At 62.5% G+C, this 22141-nt stretch overlaps 2 protein-coding genes across 2 annotated transcripts; one reads left to right on the top strand and one right to left on the bottom strand.

Moving 5' to 3' along the window:
* Positions 1-2085: 2085 nt before the first annotated feature.
* On the top strand, positions 2086-6097 carry ZSCAN10 (zinc finger and SCAN domain containing 10). The gene is made up of 5 exons (XM_056135119.1): positions 2086-2316; positions 3473-3566; positions 3663-3727; positions 3810-3867; positions 4569-6097. Exons 1-5 carry the CDS (start codon positions 2086-2088, stop codon positions 6095-6097), a joined length of 1977 nt encoding a protein of 658 aa, XP_055991094.1.
* A 3556-nt stretch (positions 6098-9653) lies between these two features.
* MMP25 (matrix metallopeptidase 25) lies at positions 9654-16464 on the bottom strand. Its single transcript, XM_056135118.1, has 10 exons — positions 16375-16464; positions 16054-16186; positions 14683-14818; positions 14313-14605; positions 10883-11062; positions 10710-10794; positions 10561-10637; positions 10315-10467; positions 9985-10242; positions 9654-9901 (listed from the first exon to the last, which is right to left on the bottom strand). Exons 1-10 carry the CDS (start codon positions 16462-16464, stop codon positions 9654-9656), a joined length of 1653 nt encoding a protein of 550 aa, XP_055991093.1.
* Between the last annotated feature and the right edge of the window lie 5677 nt (positions 16465-22141).

Here is a 22141-nt window from a genome sequence, read left to right as displayed (position 1 = left end):
GCTGATGCCAGGGGAGAGAGGCCAGAGTGGGGGGGGGGGGCGGACGCTTGACAACTGGGAGTATGGACCCACTTTTGGGGAGGCTGGAGAGGAGAGGGGAGGTGCTGGAGGGCGGTGGGGCGGGGCTGGGCCTGGGGCTTTGTCTTCGCTTCACTCCTCTCTCCTTCCCACCCTCCCAACCCCAGAAGGGGTCTCAGAGAACCCCCCAGGACCTATGGTACTGCTCATCCACCGGCCACTCCCCAGTTGCACACCCCGGCCAGGTGTACCTTCTTGGGGAGCTGTCTGAGTCTTGTTGTTCCTTACTGTAAAATGGGTCAGCTACAGCTGGAGCAGGGGTCAGTGTTATTGGGCAGAAACAGTGAGAGAGGCTAACCTCCCTCTAGGCAGTAGGAAGTGACGTGGGACCTGTTCATCACCTAGCCCAGGGTGTCCCTGGGTCCCCCGGGTTTGGGAGCAGCCCGTTTGTTGTCCTGAGGCTGGAGAGTCAAGCCACAGAGGTTGGAAGCTGGACTTCTATTTCCATCAAAGCTCAGGAGGCAGAGTCCAGCCTGAGAAGGGGGTGCCTCCTGAGGGTCACTCAGGACTGGAGACCCCGATGGGTGGGAATGAACCTGAGCTACTCCCCCAGGGGTAACCTGGGCTGCCCGAAAAGTTAAGAGTAGGGCCACAGACATAGCACAGCAGGAAGGGCGCCTGCCTTGCACATGGCTGACGCAGGTTCTATCCCCCACATACCATGTGGTACCCCAGGAGTAAGTAAGCCCTGAGCCCAGCCTGGTGTGACCCCAAACAAAAATCAGACGCACAGAGCCCTTTGGGGTGGGCCTGGGTAAAGGGTGGTTAAGTCGCCGGATTTGAGCCCTCGCCCCCTGGTGGCGAGTTGGAAGCACTGCGGGCAGGATGATGAGTTCAGGAGCCTGTGCTGAGGCGGGAAGGGGAGGGAGGGATGGAAGGAGGGAGGGAGGGAGACGACGGCTTCTCTCTCTCTCTCTCTCTCTCTCTCTCTCTCTCTCTCTCTCTCTCTCTCTTTCGCCTATCCCGAGGGACACCCACCGAGTGGGCCGGGCCAGCTCTGGCGCGCATTGGGGACACATCTGCCTAACTCTACTGCCAGAGAGGGAGCACAGTGGGGAAGATGTTCACCTTGCGCACAGCCCGTCTGGTTCCCCCCCCCCCGCCTTCCCCTGTGCCCCCCCCCCAGCACCGCCAGGAATAACTCCTGAGGCCAGAGCCAGGAGTAACCCCTGAGCATTGCTGGGTGTGGCCAAAACAAAACAACATCAAAGACAGAACCCAGACATCAGATCCCAGGTGGCAGCTCCCAGTCTGCCACTGGACCCAGCCTGCCCAGCTCGGTGACCTGTGGCCTTCCCAGCTGAGGGAGCCAGGCCGGGAGTGCTCACAAGCACACGGAGCACTGTCCAACATCCCAAGTTTCCCAGCAGTTGGAAGCTAAGTGTCAGCAAATGTGTCGCCTGCGGCTCCCAACATCCCCACCCCCCACCATAGTGCTGTCATTTTACTCCTGTGGGCCCCTGAGAAGAACTAAAGACACTCCCTTCCTTCCAGAACAAGCTTCCTCTCCTCCCGAGCCCCGTGGTCACCCTTGCAGGCTTAGATGGGGGCCCCTCATGAGCTGGGAGACAGACAGGAAGCAGTGGGGGGGGGAGTTTCCCCTGGGATGGCAGGGTCTTTTGGGTTTGGTTCTGAACCACGCCTGGCAGTTCTCAGGGCTTACTCCTGGCTCTGTGTTCAGGGGTCTAATGTGGACTGGCCATGGGGGAGACGAGCCCTTGCGCTGTACCGTTCCTTCAGCAGGGGCCTCTCCAGATGATTCTTTCCATCACAGGTTGGGGAGCAGAGCGGGAGCGATTGGGAGCACTGGTGCAGTGAGCAGGTCCCCGCAGGATGCTGGCAGAGTCGGGACCCCCGGAGCCGGAGCCAGAGCCACAGCCACTTGGGGCTGTCAAGCTGGAGGAGGAGGAAGAGGCCGCAGGCCAGGCAGATGCTGTGCGGCCAGAGGTTAGGCCTCGGCCCGAGGTGGCCCACCAGCTCTTCCGCTGCTTCCAGTACCAGGAGGACATGGGCCCCCGGGCGTCGCTCGCCCGGCTGCGGGAGCTGTGCGGGCACTGGCTGCGCCCGGCACTGCACACCAAGCAGCAGATGTTAGAGCTGCTGGTGCTGGAGCAGTTCCTGAGCGTGCTGCCCCCTCACCTCCTGGCGCGGCTGCAGGGCCAGCAGCTCCGGGACGGGGAGGAGGTGGTGCTACTGCTGGAGGGCGTGCACAGGGACCCCGGCAATGTGGGGCCGCTGGTAAGGGCCGCTGGGTAGCCGCGGGAAGATGGGACCCTGGCGTTGGGGGGTTTGTGGGGTGGGGACCACACCAGGGATCGAACCCAGGACTTCGCGATCTATAAGACACGTGGAGTCCAAGGAGCATTTTACTTCACAGTAAGATGCCACTGGTTGTGGGGTGGGGGGCAGGAGAGACAGCACAGGGGTCGAGGCACTTGCCTTTCACGAGGCAGTTCAAACCCCAAGAGGTGGCTCAAGAGGATTGGAGGGGCTGGAGCAATAGCACAGTAGGTTGCATGCAGCCGACCCGGGTTCGATTCCCAGAATCCCATAGGGTCCCACAAGCACCACCAGGAGTAGTAATTCCTGAGTGCAGAGCCAGGAGTAACCCCTGAGCATTGCCGGGTGTGACCCAAAAGAGAAAGAAAAAGAGAGAAAAAAAGTGGAAATTGTGCTTTGCTTGGGAGTAGGCCTGGAGCCGACCCCTGGTTCTTCTGGGCCCCCGGCCTTCATCCAGAGAACCCCGAGGCCCAGAACTGCCAGTTGTGGTTCAAAAGCCAAAGCCAAACAGACTAGAATAGATGTTGGGGAGGATCCACTTTCCTCTCCTGCCTGACCCTCCCCTTCCCTCCCCTCCGCCCTGTCTGTCCTCCTCGTTCCCTTTTCTTTGTGGCACAGAGGACAGGCTTCCCACCTTACGCCCGTTAACATGAGTATTTTTAGAGTTTTTTGTTTACTTTGGTTGGGTTTTGGAGCCTCACCCAGCGATACTCAGGGGTCCCTCCTGGCTCTGCGCTCAGGGATCACTTCTGGCGGTGCTCAGGGGACAGAGAGGGTGCAGGGGATTGAGACCAGGTCGACTGCATGCAAGGCAGGCGCCCTCCCCGCTGCACTATTGCTCCGGCCCAACACGAATGTTTTTAAACAGGATTTTAGTTTTAATGCTGGCAAGAACTGTCCAGGAGTGGACAGCACTGTGGAAGAACAGGGCAAGCTTTCCCAAGGCTCTAGTCACAGCCCCAAAAAGGAAATGCTCGTGGAGGAACCCCCAGCCCCAGAGACTTGGAAGGAACCCCCAGCCCTGGAAACCTGGAAGGAACCCCCAGCTCCGCAGAGCTGGAACCCAGAGCCCTGGAGGGAACAGCCTCTTCCCCCTCCAACATGCACCTCGCAGACAGCTGAACTGGACAATTGGAGAAGTTCTCCGAGTTTAAAGCAGCCACTGAGCCCAGGGTTCCAGAGAAAGTCCCAGGCCCTGCAAGAGAGCGGTGAGGAGCGGTGCATGTGTGTGTGTGCGCACGCACGCGTGGGGGTGGGGGGTATGGCCGCTTCTCACTGTGCTTCCTTCTCCCCCGGTGCCACAGGCCTCGAGGACCCCGTGCTGTGGCAGGAGGAGAGTGCCCGGGACCAGGAGCTGGCGGCCGTGCTGGTGAGCTGCCTTCGGCCTGGGCTTCCTCCCCTGCGGGAGCCCGGCCCACCCACTGAGCTCTCTGCCCTCCTTCTCCTCCCAGGAGTCCCTGAGCTTTGACGATGTCCTGGCCAAGAAGGCGTGGGCCGTGGGCCCCGGGGGTAAGAGCCCGCCCCCGCTGGCCCCTCTGTTGTCCCCTCCTCCCAAAATGGTCCTGAAGCTTTAGGCTGTATTTGGCTTCTCAGCTTTCTTGGCTGAAAACAGACAACTTCAATGAGTTCTAAGTTCTTGTTAAAGGTACTCTGTATCTGGTCTGGTCATCAGCCAATAACTTTGAGTTATTATTATTGGTTTGGAGGTCACACGCAGCAGTGCTGGGGCTCCAAGCTCACTCCTGGCTGGGTTGGGGGACCACTCATACCACTGGGTGTCGGCAGCGTGGGGGACAGGTGCACACCCGCTGAACACTCCAGCCCCAACTTTCAGTTTTTAAAACAGGTGCTCGGGGTGGGGTAAGGGTCCAGGCGGGGGTCTCAAAGGGCTGGGGTGCCCGAGTGCTTTGCTTGGGTCGGTGGAACTGCTCCGTGCAGTCCCCAAAATGAAGTTAAGTGGCTGGTCTTGCTCATGCGCCTGGGGTCTCAATTCGAGGTGACAGAGTTCTGGAGCTGGGTGGTGGGGGGTGACCACGCGGCTGCGCGCTTTAACCAGCTGCCCGGCAAACCGCAGGTCACGGCACCTTCACGCCCTCGCTCCTGGTCAGCATTGCAGACTGCCCGTGCTCTCCGGTTCCAGCAGTGAGGTTCAGGGGGCGATGTCGGGTGCCCCTCGGAAGCCACTTAACAGCGCCTTCTGTCCCTTCCAGGCTTTGACAGCAGGGCCCCCGACGCGGAGTTGAAAGAGGAGCCCAAGGGCCTAGCCTGGCCCCCTGCCCGCCCCACGGTGGCTCCGGCCCAGAGTCCCCAGGTGCGGGAGGAGCCCCCAGCGGACCCGCCCGATCCCAAGGTGAGCAGCGCGGGGCCCGGGGGCTCCCCGTCCGGAGGAGCCGAGGGCGCCCCGAAGCGGGAGCCGGAGCTGGCCTTCCTGTGCTCCCAGTGCCAGCTGAGCTTCCCGCACCTGGCCGGGCTGGAGGAGCACCAGCTGCGCGTGCACACCGCGCCCGCCTTCCGCTGCCAGTGCTGCGGGAAGACGTTCGGCCGCAGCTCCATCCTCAAGCTGCACATGCGCACGCACACGGACGAGCGGCCGCACGCGTGCCACCTCTGCGGGCGCCGCTTCCGCCAGAGCTCGCACCTCAGCAAGCACCTGCTGACGCACGGCGGCGAGCCCGCCTTCCGCTGCGCCGAGTGCAACCAGGGCTTCCAGCGCCGCGCCAGCCTCCTGCGGCACCTGCTGGCGCACGCCCAGGCGCAGGGCGCACCCGGGGACGAGCAGCCCCGGCCCGAGGCGCCCGAGCCGGCCGTCGTGCTGTGCTCGCACTGCGGCCAGACCTTCCAGCGCCGCTCCAGCCTCAAGCGCCACCTGCGCATCCACGCCCAGGTGCAGGGCCACCAGTGCTCCGAGTGCGCGGCCAGCCTGCGCCCGGGCCCCGAGCGCCGGCCCTACGTGTGCAGCGACTGCGGCAAGGCCTTCCGGCGCAGCGAGCACCTGGGCGCGCACCGGCGCGTGCACACGGGCGAGCGGCCCTTCACCTGCCCGGTCTGCGGCCGCGGCTTCAGCCAGAGCTCGCAGCTCGTGTGCCACCAGCGCGTGCACACGGGTGAGAAGCCCTACGGCTGCCCACACTGCGGGAAGCGCTTTGTGCGGCGCGCCGGTCTGGCCCGCCACCTGCTCACGCACGGCGGCCCGCGGCCCCACCGCTGCGCGCAGTGCGGCAAGAGCTTCGGCCAGACGCAGGACCTGGCCCGCCACCGGCGCAGCCACACGGGCGAGCGGCCCTGCCGCTGCAGCGAGTGCGGCGAGGGCTTTAGCCAGAGCGCACACCTGGCGCGCCACCAGCGCATCCACACCGGGGAGAAGCCCCACGCCTGCGACACCTGCGGCCACCGCTTCCGCAACAGCTCCAACCTGGCCCGCCACCGGCGCAGCCACACAGGCGAGCGGCCCTACGGCTGCAAGACGTGCGGCCGCAGCTTCCGCCGCAAGGCGCACCTGCAGCGCCACCTGGCCACGCACAGCGGCCCTGACGACCCGGCCGCGTCCAGCCCAGCCGAGGCCCCGCAGGAGTGCCCCGAGTGCGGCAAGACCTTCAGCCGTGGCTGCAACCTGCTCCGCCACCTGCTGGTGCACACGGGCGCGCGGCCCTACTCGTGCGCGCAGTGCGGCCGCAGCTTCAGCCGCAACTCGCACCTGCTGCGCCACCTGCGCACGCATGCGCGCGAGTCCCTATACTAGCCGGGGGCGGTGGGGGGAAGACCCCACTGCCGAGCCTGGGCCCGGAGACGCTGGCCTGGGCGCCTGGCCGCCAAGGCAGGAGGTGCGATCGGGGCTGCCTGCCCATCCCGTTCCCTGCACTAGGCCTTTCCCGCCAGTACAGATTTTATTTTGTTATTTTTATTGTGGGGGCTGGAGCAGTAGCACAGCGGGTAGGGCGTTTGCCTTGCACGCGGCCCACGCGGCCGACCTGAGTTTGATTCCTCCGCCCCTCTCGGAGAGCCCGGCAAGCTACTGAGAGTATTTCGCCCGCATGGAAAAGCCTGGCAAGCTACCCATGCTGTATTTGATATGCCAAACACAGTAGCAACAGTCTCACGATGGAGATGTTACTGGGCCCGCTAGAGCAAATCGATGGACAATCGGAGGACAGTGCTACAGTGCGGTGCTATTTTTATTGTGGGGGGACATACCCAGCTGTGCTCTGGGATCGCACCTGGCAGAGGCAAGGGAACCCTTTGCGGTGCTGGGGATCCAGCTGGGACCAGGCACTGGCACGAGCCTTCGTCTCTCCCTACCTTCTCGGTTCCCACGCTCAGAAAAGACTGCAAAGGTGTCAGCAGAACCTTAGGCTGGAGTGAGGGGTCATGGACGGGGCAAGGTGGGGAACAGGGGCACCAGACCCAGGAACCTCCCTATTTACAGTCTCCAAACCTGAGGGCTGTCTTGGCCCTGTGGGGCGCAGGCTTGAAATCATGTGACTTCCAGTAAACTCAGGGAAATGACACCCTTGGCTCTGACTGCTGGTCTGTGGCTTCTCATCCACCACGACGTGTCTCATTGTGCTTCCAAAGCCACACACAAGGTCCTCTGACAAAGCTGTTGAAAGGAAGATGAGCCCAGGACCCCCCAATCCTCCCGCATGTGCAGACACCCCCCAACCGTGCAACTGTGCCTGGAGGCCAGGCTGACCCTTTAGAGGCTGAGGTCCAGGGACAGAACAGAACCCTGGAGGCTGGAGATGGCCTGGGAGGAGCTGCCTGGAGCTCAAGAGTGTGGACATGGGGGGGAGGGGTCGGAACTGAGAGGGGGCTCAGCAAGGCTCTCTGCTCATGTGCACCCCTAGAAAACAGTGCAGAGGTGCTCAGTGGGGTGCTGTGGGAACAGCATGAGGGACACTTTGCAACTGGGGCTTCAGTGGCTCCTGTGGGTGCCTCTGCCAGGATCGGGAGAGTGCAGGGACCCCAGCAAAAGTTCCAGCCCCTGGCTCCTGTCTCACATTTTGCACCCGTGGGCCCTCAGAGGGGACAGCATGAGCAGTGGTGCACCCGCCATGTCAGGCCGACACGGGATCTTCTGAGCAGGACTGCTGAGGGACCCCACAGTGCAGCAGGTGAGGAAGGGCGACCCTCCTGACATACCCATGTGTTGCGCTGTGAGCACACAAGATCAGGACCCCAAGAAGCGCTCAGGGCTAGACACCTCGTGGCTGCTTCTGGTACCGAATTCATAGAAGTGTACGAAGACTCAACTTTGTCCCCGATGTGGGTACGGGAGAGTGACAGATATCCCCACACCCCGGCACAGCCCAGTGCGCCCTCTCAGGCCCTGCGCTGTGGAAGGTGGGGTACGGCGGCACCCCCAGTTCCTGACTTCATCCTGGGTTCTTGGGGTGCTGCCTAGGGCCAGCCACTGTGGCAGGGCTTCTGCAGGGGTGCCCCTCCCCGCACCTCAGCTCTTTTTTTGAAGGGTGGGGTTGGTTATACCCGGCCATTTTCAGCAATGGCTCCTGTCTCTGCACTCAGGAATTACTCCTGGCTGTGATTGGGGTATCATGTGGGGATCGAACCGGATTGACCACATGCAAAGCAAGCGCCCTATCCGCTGTGTTTTTGCTTCGATTTCCCCCACCTCAGGTCTTGTCCAGAGGGTGCCCTGTCCACGTCCTGACTGGCACGGGGCACAGGGACACCATCTGCCCCAGGGGCTGGTCCTACCTCTGGTCCTGCAGAAGCCAGGCAGGGCACGGCCAACTGCTGGGGGCAGAAACTCCAGCCAGACACAAGTCCCGTGGTTGAGCATCTCCCCTGTGGGGACTGTCCCTCCTGCACCTTTGCCTCAGGCACTGTGATTTGCAGTGTCCACAGAGGCCATGAGGAGTGTCCTGGCATCAGCCTGTCCAGAGTGCCAGCCACCTCCAGTGCCCACGGTCACCCCATCCTCGTCCCTAGCAAGCTGGGAAACCAAGGCAGAAGACCACCCACATTTCAGAGCTCCCAGCTCCTAGGGGGTGTCTTTGTGGGCAGGGCAGGGTGGAGTACAGGGCGACCAGTGGGCTGTGCTGGGCCCAGGGGGCCCACCTGTTCACAGTCTCCAACCCCATGGGCTGCCCTGGCCTTGTGGGGTACAGACTCAAAATCATGTGACTTCTGGCAAACCAAAGGGAAGTGGCGATCCTCGGCTTGGCTGGCCCTGACCTTGGCTGTTGCTCACCTCAGCAACACAGCACCGCGCCCTCTCTCCCTCAGCCCTGAGACAGCGGTGCCACAAAGCCCAGCGTCAGGTGGCTGCTTGCCCATGGGGAGCCCCCTCTGCTCCTTTGCTCCTCCCAGCGAGGGTTCTGGGTGTGTGAGGGATCCCCAGGTCTCAATTCCCTGGTCATTCTGAGGAGGAGCATTCCAGAAATAGAAATCCTGCCACGGGATCTCAGTCATTTGTTCAGTTGGATCGTGTAAGGGATGGAGCTCGGGGGAGGGGAGGTCCCGGGGGCCAAGGGGCACTGGTTTCCTGACACTCTGGGTGCGAGGCTGAGGTGGCCCTGATAACCCTGTTCCCCTGTGTCAAGGGGGCTGTGACCCTGTGGAGGGGCCTCAGTCATCTGTGTTCCAGCTCTGAATTCCTGGAAGTCAGGCTGGGGTGCTGCAGGGATGAGCCAACACAGGGGGTGGGGGCAGGCAGAGGTTTGAGCCTGGATGGCTTCCGGTAGCTGGGATAGTTTGGGGGAGCAGGGGGCAGGGCTCTGAGTGACACTGATGTCTGCAGGGTGAGGGGCCCCGGGGCTCAGAGGCAGATCAGGGGGCACTGGCCTGGAACTCAGGAAGCTGGACAGGATGAGAAAATGCTAATGGGTGTGTGTGTGTGTGTGTGTGTGTGTATGTGTGTGTGTGAGAGAAGAGAGAGGGGGAGAAAGAGTGAGTCTACCTATATATCCTGGGGGTCAGGGGTGGGAGGAGGGAAATTGGGGACACTGGTAATGAGAGATGTACACTGGTGAAATCACTGTTGCGTGACTAAAACACCCAATCACAAACAACTTTTAAATTCTGATTAATTTAAAAAAAATTTAATTAAAAAAATGGAAAGGTTGGGGCAGGCAGGAGATTCTGGCTTGTGCCCTCCCAGACCTCACATGGTTGGGGAAGGATCCCCCCTTCCGGGGATCGCTCTTTGGGCCGGTGCCAGAGGCTCAGGCATGGGGCAGGGAGCAAGCAGGTCAGGGGTGACCGAGGTGCCAGTCTGGCCCTGCGGACCAAGGCTGCCCGCTCCCAGGCGGTGCCCCGCCCCTTCCTTCCACCGCTCAACAGCGGGACGCCAGGCCCAGGAGCAGAAGGGGCAGCAGCGGGGACATCACCGGTCGGGTCGCCGCCCGACTGAGCTCGCAGCGACAGTGACAGCTTCCGGGCTGGAGGGTGGTGGTCACCGGGCGGCGGGGCGCCAGGCAGTCCAGCCACTCGGGGCCCATGGGCTGCGGGGAGTCGGCGTCTGCCTTGACGCTGCCCTTCGGAAAGCGCCAGTAGTGGACGCCCTTGAAGAAGTAGGTGTCCCCTGCGGGGAAGGAGTAGCGGGGCAGTAGTCAGGGACTCGCGCGACCCCGCCTCCCGCCCGCGGCTGGCCCCGCCGCGCCCTACCTGAGTTGCTGACCGTGACGCCGTCGGGGGAGGGCGGCGCCCCCTCCCAGAGGCTGAGGTCACGGGGGTAGCCGGGGTCGGGGCGCGCCGCCACCTCGTCGTAGCGCCAGTAGCGGCGCTGGCGGATCAGGTAGGTCTTCCCGTTGAGCGGCCAGGAGAACACGGCGTCCACTGGCTCCCCGGGCGGCAGCCCCAGCTCGGTCAGCGGCCGCGCCGCGCCCTCCAGCCGCCGCTCCTGGAACACCCAGAAGCGCGGGCCTAGGGAGCCGTGAGCGCCGCCGCCCCCGCCCCGCCCCGCCCCGCCGGCCCGGACCCCGGGACCCCCCTCACCGCTGAACAGCAGGATCCGGCCATCGGGGGGGCGCGCGTAGGCCGCCTGCACCTCCTGCACGCTCGCGGGTAGCCCCTCCCAGAAGCGGTGCAGCCGCGCGGGCCGGGGGGACACCAGCTGTCCCGAGGGCTGCACGCGCCAGAACCAGGGCCCTGCGCGGGGCGGGGGGCGTGCGGTCAGAGGAGCGCTGCGGGGGGCGGGGGAGCGAGCCCCGGAGCCCGGGCGCGCCCCCGAGGCTTGCTCACCCTTGAAGAAGAAGGTCTCCCCGCGAATGTTGGCGACGGCGTCGAAGTTCCCGTCGCACCTGTCTGGGGCCGCGGGGCTGCGGGGAAGACGGGCGTGGGCGCTGCGGGCCGGCCGCCGCGGGGGAGAAAGCGCCCCGACCCGGGCTCACCTGTCCGGGGGCATTGCGGGGGGCGGGGCCGGCCGGGGCAGGGGCCTCCTAGTGGGTCTGGCGTCCGGGGTCCGGGGCGCTTTCCCTGCGTGGAGAGTCGGAGGGGCGTGGGTGCGGCGCGTCGCGCGCGGGACCCCGGGGATCCCCCCACCGCGCACCCGCGGTGCCCTCACCGTAGAGCTGCTGCAGGCCGTCGCGGTCGTCCTGGGACAGGCGGTACCCGGCGGGGTCGCCCACCGGGCCCTGGTAAAAGGGCCTCATAATGGACTCGGGCGCCGACGAGTGGCCCAGGCCCAGCACGTGGCCGAACTCGTGCACCGCCACCGCGAACAAGTCGGTCCCCGCCGCGCCGTCTACGGGAGGCAGGGACAGCGGCTGAGGCACCCGCGGCCGCCGCACTCCACCGCCTGCCTTCGGATTCCGCGAAAGGTTCCAGTTGCCGTGTTCGGCGGGGCCAGGGCTGAAGAGACCCCTGGCCTGTGCGCACAGGGATGGGGTGGGGCCTTCCCCGTCCCCAGGAAGCGGAGCACAGAGCCAGCATTGCGGCGCCCTGGGGTCCCCTCTCCGCCTCCAGCCCCTCCGGAACTGCCCATCCCCACCCCAACCCCCTGCTGGCCCAGCCTTTCTGACCACAGAGGCCTGGTCCTAGGGGACACCCCCATCCCAGGCGCCGAACCGGCCTCAGAGCCTCCCGGAGCTCCAACTCCACCCACTCCTCATCGATCCAGCCCAGCCCTGCCGAGAGGCCTCCAAGGCAGCCCCAGCTGCGTCCTCAGATGCAGCTTCTCGGAAGTGCTGCTTCTGGGGGAGGGGGCGTTACTGGAAGGGATTAAAGGCGCGTCCTGACCCCACTAGAGCAGGCTGCAGAGGTCCTGCTCACTCCCCGACATGGTCACCTTCCCTCACTCACAGTGAGGAAACTGAGGCACAGAGCTGGGTGGGGGCAGACGTTCTCACAGACAGATGTCTGGGAGCCTGGGGCTTTGGGGCCCATCTGAGGGGGCCCAGGAACCTGAGGGGGCTCTGAGGGTCAGGTGGAGCTCTCGCACCCCAGCCTGGACTCCCCCGCAGTCCCCGCACCACGCAGCAGAGCATCAATCAAGCCTCGCAGAGGGCGAGCCTCCGTGACCCAGACCCTGCCAAGCCAGCCCTCAGCCTCTGCCCAGGCCCAGCTCTCAGATGGCACGCACTTCCGGTTTCATCATTACAGGCCATCCTGTGCAATCCGGAACTTCCTGCACCAGGACAAACAGCTTGATCACCCCCTTCCTCACCTCATGCATCTGATCCGGCTCTGAGGGGGGACCCCGACTCACTGACAGACGAGGACAGACAATGCCCAGCCTTGGTCATCTGTACCAACCACCCATTCCTGCATCTCCAAACACTCACCTGCCCTCCACCTTTGCACTTGTCCATCCATCCATGCGTCCAACCAACCATATGTCATCCATCCATCTATCATCCATCTGTCCGTCCATCCGTCCATCTAACGGTCCATCTGTCTCTCCGTCCATGCTTCCGGTCAGATAGACATGCTCCACCCTCCTGCCCCGTCAGCCGACCCAGTCTTTATCATCCTAAGATAACCCTGGCCCTGCCTGCCCCGTCCCCCAGACCCGTCCCTCTCCCTCCCCGGCACGCAGCTTGGCCAGTGCTCCAGAGCCCGCTCAGTTCCTCCCACTGTGTCCCACAGCCTGTCCCACTGTGTCTGAGTTCTTCCCCTGACACAGGACCCTGCAGGCTCTAAGGTCACTCTGTCCCCACAACTCTGTCCTACAACTTATGACTGCACAACTTGCTGGATTGGTTGCTGACCTGCCCAAGGCCACCACTTCCTCCTTCACTCTTGTTCTCTGTCACCTTCGGGCTGGCCATTCTGTTTCTTGACGCCTCCTCCCCCGCCCACCACTTGCCCTTAACCCAGAGCACCCCAGCCCCGAGACTTGAGCGGCCTCCAGCAGACATCTGAGCTGCTGGCACGGGATGCTGACTCAATCGGTGCCAGGTGCTGTGCAGAGCAGAGGTGATGGACTAATTGGTCGCTTGATCCATCGCCTCCAGCTCATTCTGTGCTTGTGCCCATTTCTCAGGAGACGAAGCAGCGGACTTGGTCAAGTCCCCCAGGTAGGCCAGGCAGAACGTAACCCCCGCTCCGCTTCAGAATGCTTCAGCAGATGATCCCCAGCACCCACGTATGGTCCCGTGAGCACCACAGGGGTGACTCCTGAGCGCAGAATAAGGACTCAGCCCTGAGCACTGCCAAGTGTAACCTCCCTCCACCCCCCAAAAGCATGCATCTCCAGCCCCACTTCCTGGGGAGCCCAGTTAAAAGTCAGATGCCAGAACTCCAGCCCACAGGCGCCTCTAGCTGGAAACCCAACCAGCGCCTCATCCCGCTGGCCCGGGAGAAGCCGGACCCCACTCTCCACCTGCCCAGACCCAAGGCCCCTAAGTGCCCTCCAGCCCCGCTTAAGTGGACTCATTCCCCTGGACCTGCCTCCTGTTGGCTGCAGGTGTGGCATCATGTTCCCAGGAGACAAGGTCTTCCCCGGATCCCCGCACTCCCTGCAACCCCCATACTCCCCGAACCCCCCATACTCCCTGCACCCCCCCACACTCCCCATGGCTCCCCACACTCCCCCCACTTCCTATGGCTTCCCCCACTCTCCACGGCCTGCAGCACTTCCTATCCAGACTCTCCCATGGGCACCAGCACAGATGGGGCGGGTTGCCCCACTCTGATGCCCAGGGACCGGGTTGGCTCAGCACTGAGCTTTCTCGCAGGTCGACCCCCACCGGGCCCTAAGAGAACCCACTCCATGGGATGAGCAGTCGCCACCTCCATGAAGCCCCTGAGCCCAGAGCTTGCTGGCCTTTTCCTGGGCACTTCCCCTGGGACTCCCAGCTCAGTCATTGCGTGTGGCAATCAGGCTAACATGGTGACTCAGCTTCTGTGTGGTTTCACCCTCTTTTCCCAGCCCTAGCTGGGAACTGGCGCCTGTAATCTTTTTTTTTTTTTTTTTTGGTTTCACCTTGGCCAGGCCATGGCGCCTTGGGCCGGGCGTATCTCTGCGCAGTTGAGGGCATGAGTGATCTCTTCAGTCTATGGCTGGCAACGGGCAGATCTCTGGCCAGCCTGTGGCTAGGGATCCTCAAGTCAGTTGAAACCCCAACATAGAGTAAAATCTGAGATTTTCTAGAGAAGGAATTCAGCCTCAAAATAGCAAAGCAGACACCTCAGCCTGCCTGGAAGGGTCTGAATTTGCCAGACTCCCAGTACCCCCAGTACAATCCTTTGTGCCAATTCCTCAAAGAAAGCCATTGGCAGGCACGCGGGCACACATACACCCATGCCATTCTCCAAAAGGCTCTCCAGCAAGCAATGTGACTTCTATCTCCCGTTTGTTTGGGGTACACATGCGACAGTGCTCAGGGCTTCTCCTAGCTCTGTGCTCACAGGACCATATGGGGTGCCAGGGACCAAACCTGAGTTGGCCGTGTGCAAGGCAGACACTACCCACTGCACCATCTCTCCGGACCTCCACCTGTTCCTCAGGACGGACAGCCCTGGGGAGAGGCCTCAGAAGGGGGGGACTGTACCTTTAGACCCAAAAGTCCAGGTCTCTTCATCGTCAAAGTGAGTGTCCCCCGAGATGGGGTGCTCCCCGGGGAAGAAGGCGTGGGCGAGGGTGCCCCCTGGCCCATCGAAGGGGTAGCTGTCATCGTGGTAGGCCCGAGAGAAGCTGATGAGGATGTCGGCCCCCTGGGGGTCCCCGGAAGCTACCTCCTGGAAGGTGAGCCCGGACTCGACGCCCCAGGCGGCCAGGGCGTGGTGCATGAGGGTGCGGACTACCTCTGGGCTCAGGGCCGAGTTCCCTGGGAAGGAGAGCACCCTGTGGGGAGAGTGGGCGGCCACTCAGAATCAGGGAAGGGGCTCCAGGGGTCAGGGTGGGGGGCACCCAGGACCTACCTCCATGTCAGGGTTCGCTTCTTCCACATGCTGCCGCTCAGGGCGTAGCGGCGCCGCCGGCGGACCAGCCCTGCCACCCCCATCACATCAGGCAGGGAGCAGCGGGGCTTGCGCATGGCGGCCATAGTCACTGAGTCTGGGGGGTGGGATACGGAATGAGCACAGAGCGCCCCCCCCAGGCACCGCTGACCCCTGCCTGGACCCCCAGAGGCCCCAGCTTGCAGGCAGGCCCTCCCGAAGGCGCTGGGCCACAGATGGGGGCTGATTCCCAAACCGTCCAGAGACCCCCCCACTCCCCAGCCCCCGAGGGGAGGGCCACCTGAAACTCTGGGCTCTTGGCCTCACCTGGTGGCTGGAGGGTCAGAGGGATGGGGGACACGTGCAGGGGTCAGGCAGGGCTGGTTAGTGGGAAAAGGACAGGTACCACCTTCCGGCCAGCCTCTGACTCCACCTTGGAAACACTCACCCTCTTCTCTCACGACCCCATTCCCCGCCTGCAGCTGCGCAGCACAAATCTGCTGACCTCTTCTCCAAGGCCCCTCCCCAAGGTGGCTGACCTGCCTGGAATCCAACCCCAACTCCTTCCCAGACCCCTCCACCCGCCAGCTCCTAAGCCTCATTATAGGTTCATGGCAGTGCCTGCCCCAGGACCTTTGCACCTGTCCCCATCTCCCTTTACACAGCTTCATCCTCTCTGTGTGCCTGTCGCGGGGCCTACCCTCAGCAGAGAAGGCTGAAGCAGTCAGTTTCCTCAAACGCCCTCCACTCCGGGCTGCTCCTCCAGCTCCCCAAATGGGCCTCCTCTGCTGTCTCCATTCTCTTATCTGTGTGCCCTTGCATTCTCAAGCCTGCGTCCTCCCAGGAACACATCTATTTCTCTTTTTCCCACTCTGAAACACACATAATTCCTCTCTTTTCACTCAGCATTTCTTTTTCGGGGGGGGGGGGCAGTGCTCAGGGCTCACTCCTGGCTCTGCACTCAGGAATCGCTTCTGGCGGTACTTGGGGGACCATGTGGGATACCAGGGAACAAACCTGGGTCCGCAGCATGCAAGGCAAACGCACTCCCACTGCACTATCGCTCCGCCCCTCGACTCACATAATTCTAAATAAATTTCGTTCAATGAAAAATTATCTTGCTTTACCAAAAAACAAATAGTTGTAAAAAATACTCGACACTCTGAACTTGAGGGTAAATCTCTGGTGTGTCTCGAGGCCTGTCCCCACCTAGATGGGGGAATGGATGGCCCTCAAACCTTCCGTCAGAGCCCGGGGCCTGCGGGTAAGGACTTGGTGGAAGTGTGGCCCCCTGGGAGCCCGGTGGGTTGGGCTGCTGCAGGGGCTGGGGGGGCGGGGGCTGGGGCCACCTACCCAGATCGCCTGTCTCGGGCAGCCCCGCAAACCTCTGCATGACCTTCACGGCGTTCCGAAGCTTCTCCTGGCTCTGCAGCTGGGCTTGGGCGGGGTCGGGCGGCGGCAGGTAGCCGTAGCGGGTCAGCCAGACCTGGAGCGCGGGGACCGGAGGCTGCAGCCAGACGCCTGTCCCCTCTCACCCCGCAGCCCGGCTTCCCGCCTCGACAGCCCCATCGTCTCAAATCTCCCAATCCGGATCCGGAACTCGGGCCGGACCCCATCTCCGGCCATTCTCTGGACGTCGGGTGGGCCTCCCGCCGCCCCCCGGCCGCCACTCACCACGCCCAGGCTCACGTCCTGCGCGCGGGGCTCCGGGGCGCGCGCGGGTACCAGCAGCCGCAGCAGCAGCAGCACCAGGCGCCCGAGCATGATGCGGGCGCTGGGCAGGGCGGGGGGCGCGGGGCTCCCGGGGTGCGGGAGGGAGCCGGGAGGCGCGCGGCGGTCGGAGGACGGGCGTCCGGGGAGGGGCGCGGCGGGCGCGGGAGCGGCGGGAGGTTCGGAGTCGGGGCTCCCGGGCGCGGCGGGGAGATGTAGCGGGGCTGGCGGCCGCACCCCAAAGATCGGCGACGCGGGAGGGGCGGGGGGTCAGCCCAACGTTACGACGTGCCGGAGCAAAGGGGCGGCCCCGCGGCCCCCGGCCCGCCTCCCGCCCAGGGACCCTCCCCCCGAGGCTCGCGGAGGGCGGGGAGGGGGCACGGGCGAGTTTCTCTTCCCGGTCCGCGATCCCCGATCCCTCCCCGGCGACTACCCAGCCCGCGCGCTTCTGCTTTCTCCCCGCGGGCAGCGCGCGGCGGGACAGGGGCGTCCCGGGGTCCCCCATCCCGCGGCCGGCGCGGCTCTGGCCGGGGGGCGCGCCCCTCCCTGCGGGGTCCGGCCGGGTCCTTGGGCGGCTCGGCTCCGCGCGCCCCTCGGCGGGCTCCGGGCAGGCCAACCCCGGGACGCGCCCTCGGACGCCCCAGTTAGCACGGAGGAGGGGCGGGACTGGGCCCGGGAGCCCCTGGCCCGGGCTGGACTATGCGGGTTCTGTGCGCCCATCCCGTTTCTCGGCTGACCAGGCGCGAGGGGACCAGCCTGCGCCCTGACCTCGTTTCCCGGGGCCCAGCCGCCACATGCGCGCGCTGGATCGGGGTCGCCCCGCTCTCCGGACCCCGGACCCTTCACCGCGTTTCAGACCCCCACTGCTTCCTCCCGCGGGCGGCGGCGACCCCCGAGCTCCAGGGCTCCCTCGCCACTATGGGGTTCCCATCCCGGGGTGAGAACACACAGCACGGCTGAGTGCTGACTCCAATCGAGATGGGGTGGTCCGGCTTGGGCCGACCAGCCGACCGGCCGACCCCACCAACTCGGGACTCTCCCAGCCTCTCCCAGTTGGTGACACATCGGAGGGCCCCAGCAGCCACGCCTCAAGTTTTGCTCCAACGGTTCAGAAGGCGCAGAATAGGGCCTTATTCTGTAACCAGGGCAGGAGGCGGGTGGCAGGGCTCCGTCCCCTGCTGCACAGGGTATGGCCCAGCAAACTTCAATCTCAGCCTGCTGTGGGGACTTTGCGGCCACCCACAGAGCGAGGTCAACCTGCTTCCCGGAAAGAGGGGTGCACCAGCCCATCCTCCTCCCAGTCCCTGCACAGAACAAAGGCGTCCGGACGCTCCGGAAACACAGGACTGAGGAGCCCCTAGATGTGGGAACAAAGACATACGTGGACAATGAGCACACTCTCACGAGTCAGCCTGGAAAAGCCAGTCCAGTCCGCTCAGCAGCAGCATGGGCGCAGCCGCAGAGCACAGCTCTGCCTGTGTTAGGCCTTGGGTGTGATCCCCAGAACAGCCGGAAGGAAACAAATAAACGCAAGAAACAGTCGTGTGGGTGAGGCTGCTGGGAACTCATTTGGCACCCACGCACCCAGCTGCAAACTGCAGGGAGCAGCATCCCTCAAGGAGCGCAATGGAAAGGAGAGTAAGTCACGTGGTAGGTTCAGAAAATGTTAAGAATACAGTGACCAGGGCCGGAGCAAGAGAGCAGCAGAATAAGGCTCTTGTCTTGCACACAGTTGACCCAGGTTCAAGCCCTGGCACCCCATATGGTCCCTCGAGCCCCATCAGGCATGATTCCTGAGCCTTGAGCAAGGAGTAAGACCTGACCACCACCAGGTGTGGCCCAAAAACAAAACAAAAAAGTAGAATCACCAGGAACAGATACAGAATGATCTCTCACACCGAGAGACATAGAGAAGCAGGGGCAGGTAGTAACAAGAGGCCTAAGGCAACGGAATCTGTGAACTGGTTTACAGAATTGAACTGTCCCTGTGGAGAGTGGGAGGGGGGTGTCTGAAGAGAGGGGACCCTGAAATAACGATGGAAGGAAGCCGAACCCTCTGGGAGGGGTGATAGAGGGAACGCTGTATACCAAAACCTTGCAAAGCCTGGGGACTAGGAGACTTTTTTTTTCTTTTTGGGTCACACCCGGCGATGCACAGGGGTTCCTCCTGCCTCTGCACTCAGAAATTACTCCTGGCGATGTTCAGGGGACCATATGGGATTCTGAGAATTGAACCCTGGTCGGCCACGTGCAAGGCAAATGCCCTACCTGCTGTGCTATCGCTCCAGCCTAATAGGAGACATTTTTAATTAAAATAAAATTGGGGGCTGTAGCAGGTAAGGCTTTTGCCTTGCACTCCACTGACCTGGGTCCAATCCCGGCATCCCATATGGTCCCCGAGCACCTCCAGGACTGATCTCTGAGTGCAGAGCCAGGAGTAACTCCTGAGCTTTGCCAGGTGTGGACCCCCAAAATTATTTTGGGTTTTTGGGCCATACCCAGTGATGCTTAGGATGCTTAGGCAGGGTGGGGGACAGAGGACTGGGAGACGCTGGGGGTGGTGATCAATATTTTGAGCATGGTAATGGTTTTAGGAGTGTGTATGTGTCAAAACTTATCAGATGGGGTTGGAGAGAGGACAGCCGGGAGGACACTTGCCTTGCACACAACTGACTCAGATTTAAAAAAAAAAAACTGTGGGGCTGGAGCGATAGCACAGCGGGTAGGGCGTTTGCATTGCACGCGGCGGCCGACCCGGGTTCGATTCCCAGCATCCCATATGGTCCCCTGAGCACTGCCAGGAATAATTCCTGAGTGCAAAGTCAGGAGTAACCCCTGAGCATCGCCGGGTGTGACCCCAAAAAAAAGCAAAAAAGAAAAACCAAAAAACAACCGTACCACATATGGTCCCCCAGGCCCTGCCAGGAGTGATCTCTGAGCACAGAGCCAGGACTGCAAACGGAGCCCTGGGCGTGCCTTCTCCCCAGCCAGATGTGGGGTGCATGGGGGCAGGCTTCAGGACATCACCACATCCTCGGGGGTCGGGCTGCTCGGATGCTGATTACTTCCTGCACCCCGAAACCAGTCTGGCCTTGTACTGCAAGCTCCAGTCCTCTCTGTGCAGGGCACCTGCCCAGGGCCAGGCCAGCGCTGGGAGCTGTGTGGCCAGCAGGTGGCAGCCACCGGCAGGACGGAAATGTCCTCTGGCTGGTCCTGAATCTGGCCACCACGTCCTCGGGAAGGGCCCCTTGCGCCTCTGCAGGGCTGAGCTTCCCCCTGGAAACCTCCCCCAGCGAATGCGGGGGCGCATCCACATGTCCACAGGGTCTGAGCTCCAGGAAGTGCATTAGCTGCGGTTGGCGGTGCTGGGCCCTGCTGGGATCTCAAGCCTGAGACTGTGGACAGGAGAGCCAAGAAGGAGAGGCGTGAGGGCGGGATGAAGACCCTGCCGCTGGGATGCATCTGCTGAATCTGTCTCTGGAACGTTCTGGGAACCCGCCCTCTGGGCGCCTTCCCGGCACATAGCGCTGCAGGGTGGGCTCTGCTCCCTGAGCCTCATGAGGGGGTGCGGGTGCAGGGCAGGCAAGGGCGCTGTCCAGCACCAGTGGCAGGGGCAGCGAGGCCCCCAGGAGCCAGCACTGCAGAGGCCAGGCCCTCCCACAGTTCCTCAAGCCTGCTGGCTTCCCAGCTACTCCCCAGGCCGGAAACACGGGCAGGACAGAGAACATACCTGTGGGGGGCAGCAACCTAGCGACCTTGGTTTGATGCCTAGCACCCCCTGAGCACTGCCAGGAGTGATTCCTGTGTGCAGAGCCAAGTGTGGCTCCCAATGAGAGAGAGAGAGAGAGAGAGAGAGAGAGAGAGAGAGGATGAGACACTTTTCTTGTCCAAGTTGCCATGTTAGTGGCCACTGTTACCCTAGTGTAGAAACTGAGTCCTACCAAGACTCAGTTTTATTTTGTTTTGTTTGGGGGCCACACCTGGTGATGCTCAGGCTTACTCCTGACTCTGTGCTCAGGGTACTGACGGTACTCAAGGGACCATATGGATGCTGGGAGTCAAACCCCGGTTGGCCTCATGTAAGGCAATATCCTACCCACTGTACTACCACTCCAGCCCTCATACAATTTTTGGGGGGTGGGACACACAAGGCAATGAATGATCAGGGGCGGCCCCAGGCTCTGTGCTCAGGTGGGAGTGCTGGCAGGACTAGGGGGATCCTGAGTGGTGCTCAGGGGTCACTCCTGAAGGTGCTTCAGGCGACCATCTGTGGGGCTGGGGCCTGAACTGGCACCGACCCTGCGCAAGGTGAATGCCTCCCCCCGTACTATCTCTCCAGCCTGGTGTGTTGCTTGTTGTTCTTGTTTTTGGGTTACCCACCCAGCAGTGATCAGGGACTACTTCTGGCTCTGCACTCAGGAATCACTTCTGGCGATGCTCAGAGGAACATACAGGATGCCAGGACTTGAACCCAGGTCAGCCGCGTACCAGGGAAGTGCTATTGCTCTTGTACTATTGCTCTGGCCCAGATTTTTTTTCTAACTTAAAAAATATATATCAGGGGCCACAACAAAAGTACAGTGGGTAGGGTACTGAACTTGCATGCAGTCTACCTGGGTTCGATCCCTGGCATCCCCTATAATGCCTTAACCACTCCTAGGAGTGATTCCTCAGTGCAGAACCAGGAATAACCCCTACACATCACTGGGTGTTGCAAAACAAAACAAAACAAGGGCAAGCCCTGGGCACCCCTGGATGTGGCACCTCCCCCCCCAAAAAAAAAGATAAAAAAAGGAAGCTGTAGAACCGCACGCTTAGTATGCAATATTTTTGTTTGTTTGGGGGCTGCATGTGCACAGTGCTCAGGGGGAACCTCTCAGATCACCTACACGTACACAGTGCCCAGGGGACCCTAGGGGGTGTCAGCATGACTTACTGTTCTCAAGGATTTTCTTAACCTCTTTTTTTGGGCCACACCTGGCTGTGCTCAGGGCTTACTCCTGGCTTTGCACTCAGCAATCACCCCTGGAAGAGCCATATGGGGTGCCAGGGATTGAACCCGCCCTTGTTCCCGAGTTTGTATTAGTGTAAACTTCCAGGATGCAGCTCTGTGTCACCTCTGTGGCTCTGCCGAGGACATGGGGGTTCCCAGCACAGAGCCCCAAGTACTGACACATGAGGCCACAGCACAGGCAGGAGGGCCAGGGAGACCCCGTGTTGTGCGGGCACCGCAGCGTGGCAAAAGGGCTGCCATTGTGCCTACACACAGTCACGCACTCACAGAGGAGGAAACCGACGTCCGTGAATTGAGGTCTGGAGGGGTGATCTGTGGGTCTTGTCTGGGTGAGCCCAGCCCTCCTGGCTGGAGTAACTGGGGTCCCTCAGTCCGCCCTTCCCCAGGCCTTCCTCCTACGTGACAGGAAGACAACATGGCCGGCTCTCCGGCCATGTGGTCCTCGGTCCCCACTACAGGGAAACTGGACTCCTTTTATGCACTGGCCGTCCCAGGGCACAGGTGCCCTTGTGCCCATCTCCCACTCGTCTCGAGCAATGTACATTCTGTTTTTCTAGGATCAGGAGCACCTGGCCCCAGACTCAGGCGCCTTGATGCCCTCCAGGGTTGCAGGAGACCGAGACCGAGACCAGCCAGGCTGGCTGACTCGCACTTCCCCCTAGCTCCAGAGCTGGAGCGGGCAGCCGGAAGTCAGCAGGGAAGGGGGACAGATGTGGT

Source organism: Sorex fumeus, unplaced genomic scaffold (assembly GCF_029834395.1).
Source record: "Sorex fumeus unplaced genomic scaffold, SorFum_2.1 ptg000110l, whole genome shotgun sequence".
NCBI lineage: Eukaryota > Metazoa > Chordata > Mammalia > Eulipotyphla > Soricidae > Sorex > Sorex fumeus.
This window is presented reverse-complemented; position numbering and strand designations above follow the sequence as displayed.

Bases quoted from the DNA above. Each gene is read 5' to 3' on its own strand.
- ZSCAN10 (XM_056135119.1), top strand. From the start codon at position 2,086: ATGGGCCCCCGGGCGTCGCTCGCCCGGCTGCGGGAGCTGTGCGGGCAC. The intron at 3,728-3,809 runs GTGAGCTGCCTT...TTCTCCTCCCAG, and splicing joins AGGAGCTGGCGGCCGTGCTG to GAGTCCCTGAGCTTTGACGA. The intron at 3,868-4,568 runs GTAAGAGCCCGC...TGTCCCTTCCAG, and splicing joins GTGGGCCGTGGGCCCCGGGG to GCTTTGACAGCAGGGCCCCC.
- MMP25 (XM_056135118.1), bottom strand. From the start codon at position 16,464: ATGCTCGGGCGCCTGGTGCTGCTGCTGCTGCGGCTGCTGGTACCCGCG. The intron at 10,795-10,882 runs GTGAGGGCACCG...CTCTCCACGCAG, and splicing joins CGGCCTGCAGCAGCTCTACG to GGAAAGCGCCCCGGACCCCG. The intron at 10,638-10,709 runs GTGAGCCCGGGT...TCTTCCCCGCAG, and splicing joins CCCGCAATGCCCCCGGACAG to CCCCGCGGCCCCAGACAGGT.